The sequence below is a fragment of the Rhinichthys klamathensis genome, unplaced genomic scaffold (genome assembly GCF_029890125.1).
Source record: "Rhinichthys klamathensis goyatoka isolate OS25496 unplaced genomic scaffold, OSU_Roscu_1.1 h1tg000270l_1, whole genome shotgun sequence".
NCBI classification, from domain to species: Eukaryota; Metazoa; Chordata; class Actinopteri; order Cypriniformes; family Leuciscidae; genus Rhinichthys; species Rhinichthys klamathensis.
The window spans coordinates 2,532,192-2,538,191 of NW_026606790.1; the positions used below are offsets into that span (position 1 = coordinate 2,532,192).

A 6,000-nucleotide genomic window follows, 5' to 3' on the forward strand; every position below is an offset into this window, starting at 1 on the left:
AATGAAAAATTGCACTGTTGGCTGTTTTTGATGCAGTCGAAATTGGACTTGAAATGAGACGCTTCATGCCATTTTTAATTGCAACTTCATGTGATTGGTTGTGCCTGCAGACTACTTTAGTTTCCCTTGTTCTGATTGGTGTTCACTTGTTGTATTAGATTTCGCTCGATGTGCTGGCTGACATGGGGCACGAGGAGCTCAAGGAGATCGGGATCAATGCATATGGGCACAGACACAAACTCATCAAAGGCATTGAGAGGCTGCTGGGCGGTCAACAAGGTCAGTTCAGAAGCGTTTAGCTCCAGCTTCTCTCTTAAACACCATCTGTTCATGACTAAGCAAACCATGATGCACTGAGGTAACTTATAGTTTTATGTGTTGGTGTGCTTCCTAACAGGTGCCAACCCATACCTGACATTCCACTGTGCGAGTCAAGGCACGGTGCTGATCGACCTGGCACCTGATGACAAAGAGTTTCAGTCAGTGGAGGAGGAGGTGAGAGTGCACATCAGATCTAGGAGCCTTTTCCTTCCAAAAAATATAAAATTCCAGATTATAAAATGGATAGTTCTTGTACTAGATCCTGATTATGCTGATATTTGTAGGCTTTATTTATGTTTGTGTATTTATTTTATTTATTCATTTATTTTGTGGTGATATGCATTTAGACATGCATTAACAACCTTCAACAACTAAATTAACTAAAGATGTTCCTTGATCATACAGGTTTTTTTTTTTTTGTGATGAATATGGTTTGTGTTAGTGTGCAGTAAGTTACAACTTATTAATAGTCTTATATAACCTATTTGTGGTCTTATTTCATCAATTTTACTTTGCAATAAAAGTTATTACATATAGTCTTATATAACTTGCTTGTATTTTTTAATTATTTTAGTGTGCGATAAGTACATTTTTAAGTCATAACCTATTGTAATCTTATTTTATTTTTCTTTGGTGTGATAAAACTTAGGTTTATATAACTGATTTTATTTTTTATTTTAGTGTATTTTATTTTATTAATTTTATAGTTATCGTGTATTAAATTACAACTTGTTTATAGTATACTAGAACTCATTTGTGGTCTTGTTATTTATTTATTTATTTTTTTAGTGTGTGAGCTATTATTTTAATCTTAGATAATTTATTTAGTCTTAAGTTACATAAATATCAGATCGACTACGATCTGCTAAATATTACAAATATGAACAGTTCTCCAGGAAAGGTGGGCGATTTCTGTCGTTCTGAACTGATCTTCTCACACATAACTTCATTACTTAAGCTAAGTTAGTTGGCTCTCATATATAACATTATTTAACATTTATTTTACCCTGTTGAAGGGCTGCGTGGTCTTGAATAGTTGTTTTTATGTAACAGAATTCTGTTTTTGTTTACAGCTGCAAAGTACGATCAGAGAGCACAGGGATGGTGGCAATGCGGGGGGTGTTTTCAGCAGGTACAACATCCTGAAGGTGAGTGTGCATATTTCTGTTTTCTTTTCTATTTATTCTAGACGCGTTTGATTAGTTAGTTTATGGTTCAAATGTTTGATGAACATCTAAGCAACAATGTCAACTTTGCACAATGTCTGTACAGATTCAGAAGGTGGTGAACAAGAAGCTGAGGGAGCGATACTCGCACAGGCAGAAGGAGATCGCAGACGAGAACCACAACCACCACAACGAGCGCATGCTCTTTCACGGTACTGCTCCAGCTCACGATCACGAGATGAATGACCTGTCATAAGTGCTGTTTGGGAAAGTTCAAGCTACAAAAGAACCTTTTTTCCCCCATATGAGACTCAAAAGCTTCTTTCAAACAATGTTATCTCAGTGTTCCAATTTTTACATTAGAATAATCAACTTCCTTTTTCTTCAACTACAAGGGTCACCATTCATCAACGCCATCATCCATAAAGGGTTTGATGAGAGGCACGCCTACATAGGGGGGATGTTTGGGGCAGGGATCTACTTTGCAGAGAACTCCTCGAAAAGCAACCAGTATGTGTACGGCATCGGAGGAGGGACGGGCTGCCCCACACATAAAGACCGCTCCTGTTACGTCTGTCACAGGTACACACACATCTGATTCTTCCCCTTTTTTGAGTCTGATGGCGATATCCATGGGCTTTTAAGGTTATCAGCTAACCTAGCTAGTTCTTTTTATCATTGCCATTTTTTTTTTTATTAATCTGTATATGTGATGGACATCGGTTATGTTCATTTTTGCTGGCTCATTTGAAGGTATAAGTAAAACAGCTCTATATTTAACAAAGCACTTACAAAAGACTTGAACTGGAAGCGATGCAACGTGTTTTACAGAATAAGGAAGTTTGTTGCAAAAGATCCTAGATTAGCTCTCAATATGAATTGTTGCTTATCAATGATAAAACAGGAGTACTTACCCTAAATGACCAGCTGATGGTGCTGTCTATCCTATAATCCAGTGCTTCTCAACAGGTTTAGTACAAGTGTTTATTGTACAAAAGTGTAAAGAAAATCAGACACTGTAATTACAATTATGAACACTGATTAAAATTCTAATTACTAGAATGAATTAATCTAAAACTGTCCATGGATGTAGGGTACTATGTAATAATTTATTTACACATAAGCTTTGATACATGTCTTATTCAATGTGCAGAAAGCTCAAAGGTTTCCAAAGTTTCTGTACATATATATATATATATATATATATACACTACCGTTCAAAAGTTTGGGGTCGGTACGATTTTAAATACTTTTAAAAGAATTCTCTTCTGCTAACCATGGCTGCGCTTATTTGATTAAAAATACAACAAAAATCAGTTATAGTATTAAATATTATTCCAGTGTAAATCAGCTGTTTTCTGTGTGAATATATAGTAAAGTGTAATTTATTCCTGTGATCAAAGCTGAATTTTCAGCATCACCAGTGTCAGTGTCTTCAGTGTCAAATGATCCTTCACAAATCAGTATAATATGAGGATTTGATGCTCAAGAAACATTTATTATTATTATCAATGTTGAAACAGTTGTTGGTCTGTCAGTTGTACAGTTTTTTTTTTTTTTTTTAGGATTCTTTGATGAATAGGAAGTACAAAAGACTTGTAACATTATAAATGTCTTTACTGTCACTTTCGATCAAATTAATTATTCCTTGATAAATAAAAGTATTGATTTCTTTCCTCCAAAAAATAAAAATAAAATTCTCACTGACTCCAAACTTTTGAACGGTAGTGTATATACAGTATATGCACACAAAATTTGGAAACCTTTGAGCTTTGGTATATATATTTTAAAATTATTATAGTATATTGTAGATTATATTGTAATGTATAAATATAAATCTCATATATAACAAATGATATAATTATTTTTATTTTTTAAAATAATTTTATTAATTATATTAGATTTTTTTTCAAATGCTGTTTTTATTTTAAATGATTTCATTATTATAGGAGGAATTATACCGTAATAATTATAATTTATAAAATTATAATAATTTTTTATATTATTATTATTATTTCATTAAAACATAATGTTATAGTTTTATTTATTGCAAATAAACATAATGTTATAGTTTTATTTATTGCAAATATAATTGTGCTGTTTGCAGGCAGATGCTGTTTTGCCGGGTGACTTTGGGTAAATCCTTCTTGCAATTCAGTGCCATGAAGATGGCCCACGCTCCTCCAGGGCACCATTCCGTCATCGGCCGACCCAGCGTCAACGGGCTAGCCTACGCCGAATATGTCATCTACCGAGGAGAACAGGTGAGAGGGCTCAGATATTTAACAACTGAAAATACAAACGCACAACATTTAAAACAAATGTTTAAGGTAGTAGATATTTAGTTTGTTTCCAATTTTTGTGTTTTTGCAGGCCTACCCAGAGTACCTCATCACATACCAGATCATCAAGCCAGACAGCACACCTCCTTCCCCAGCAGCGGCGGAGCAGAAGTCCTAGTCTACGCGGGTCCCAGATCAGTGGCCCTGCAAAACACTCAGACTGTTACTCAGACATTTCACACACACATCCACAGACGCCTCCTCACGTTCACTCACCCGTAAGCCTCTGCACTGCCTCTTTAATTTGCAGTTATGCTCCATTTCTGTCCTCGTGAGTGTTTACAAGAAAGAGTTGCCTTGGCTGGCCGTGTCCCGGACCTCCTCTTCAGGTCAAAGGTCAGGACATAGGCCACAGCGTTGCTTCAGGGCTCAGTGAAAGAACTGCTCCATGAAAGACAACAAGTGACCTCTTCCCTGTCATTTTACATGATCTAACACTGTTCAAGCATTAGCTTACTTTCTTTGAAACGGTTTTACTAGTACTGTGATTAATTGCCCATTTTATTTTCATCAATATGATTCACAATAACAGACCACGTCTCAAAGGGATCTGACATTTCAGCAATCCTCCTTTCCATTATTGAAGTTCACTAAAGACCCAGAAAATCTCGTTGTTGTGTTCGTTTTTTTTTCCTTTATGCGTTGTTGTTTTAAAAAAGCCTTAGAGGGGTTTTAAAGCAAAAAGAATGTTGATGCAGAGACCAGAACTAATCAAAAAGCCTTTGACCACAAAATAGCAAAATATTTTTTTTTTTTTTTTTTTTTTTTTTTTTTTTGGTACACATTTTTTACATATCTTTGCACAGGAATACTGGTCAGAATGTCCCATTCCATTGTCATAGCCTAATCCGAAAATGAATCTTTAAAAAAAATTGCACTTTTAAGCAGGACTTAAGTTATTCCAAATAAAAAAAAGACATAGGTTAAATAAAATTCCAGTAATGTACAGGTTGTGTAATGGACAATGCCTTTGTATAGCTTTTAATGTTGTTTACTGATTCAGAGTGGGTTTTATTACTGTAGTACTGTAAAGGAAGTGGGAATTTTTGCTTTCAGATCTTTTCTTCAATATTTTCAGACGACCATGTGACTCCGCTTTGGAAGTCGTTCCTTTTGCTTTTGGCTTGTTTTGGATCACAACCACGGGAATTCCTAAATCTTGTTCATTCCAGTCCTGTTTCTCTGGGGTCAGAGAAACGCCCTCTTTTACGAGGGTTGTCCGTAACATTTTAACTGTTACACACTACTGATATCAGCATTCATGTTACAGAATGAAATGAAGGATGTGGCTCTACCTCTGGAAGTCTCATGGTTTGGTTGCTTTGCTCAGGTGTAGTTTGTTGTTCTGTACATGTGTACCGGAGGACATCTGCCTTACTCTAGGACTCTCTGTGTTCAATCCAGAGAGAGAGAGAGAGAGATAGAGAGCAGACCTTTCTTCTCCTCTTAGTAGTATGAGCACAGACATGGCCACTGCTCCCCTCAAGCCAATACGTGGGAGATTAACTCCTGAACTATTTCTCAATTCTCTGAGCTGTATTTTTACTTTATTTTCATCTTCCTGTGAAATTTTATCAGAAACGGCTTGTCTACCGTAAGCCATCTGCGGATTAATCAAACACTCAATCATGTAAAATGGTCTTAATAAAGTACATGTCATAAATACTGCCTGCTCTCTTTTTTTCACACTTGCTGAACCCTTATTCAGTTTCCTTAGTCAATAATAGTATAGTAAATAAAATAATATTAGGTAATATTTTTATTATTAAATACTTTTTATTTTACAGTACAATTGGATTGGCGGGATGTAAAAAAAAACGTGCATCACAATAAGTGTAATTGTGATAGATAGTCAAGAAATGTGTTTACTAAACAGAATTTTAACAAAGTTTAGTGACAACGTGTTACAATGTTTACATGGACAATGGCTACTGTTTTTATTATAGCTTGACACAAATTTCATGATTTCAGTTCTTGTGATTTGATTCCGATCTTGATTCAATATTGACTCATTTGGAAATATTAGGTACAGTAGATACATGTTAATTTTTCTCAAGGAAAAATCTCACCTAATGCTGTAAATTGTTTAGGCTATACCAGAGACTATTTTTTATATAAATAGTCTCTGGTATAGCACGGTGTTCCATTTTTGAGTGAATTATTCAGTCATG

The 6,000-nt window shown here is 35.1% G+C and overlaps 1 protein-coding gene across 5 annotated transcripts in view; it reads left to right on the forward strand.

Moving 5' to 3' along the window:
• Nucleotides 1–5,492, forward strand: part of tnksa (tankyrase, TRF1-interacting ankyrin-related ADP-ribose polymerase a) — a 129,864-nt gene extending 124,372 nt beyond the window's left edge. For all 5 annotated transcript variants that reach the window (XM_056268296.1, XM_056268298.1, XM_056268299.1 and 2 more), the window contains 7 exons: nucleotides 159–279; nucleotides 398–495; nucleotides 1,395–1,469; nucleotides 1,594–1,699; nucleotides 1,883–2,069; nucleotides 3,595–3,751; nucleotides 3,861–5,492. In XM_056268296.1, coding sequence (XP_056124271.1) covers nucleotides 159–279; nucleotides 398–495; nucleotides 1,395–1,469; nucleotides 1,594–1,699; nucleotides 1,883–2,069; nucleotides 3,595–3,751; nucleotides 3,861–3,947 — 831 coding nt within the window. In that variant the 3' untranslated portion in view covers nucleotides 3,948–5,492. The remainder of the gene's footprint in view (nucleotides 1–158; nucleotides 280–397; nucleotides 496–1,394; nucleotides 1,470–1,593; nucleotides 1,700–1,882; nucleotides 2,070–3,594; nucleotides 3,752–3,860) is intronic.
• Nucleotides 5,493–6,000: the final 508 nt, after the last annotated feature.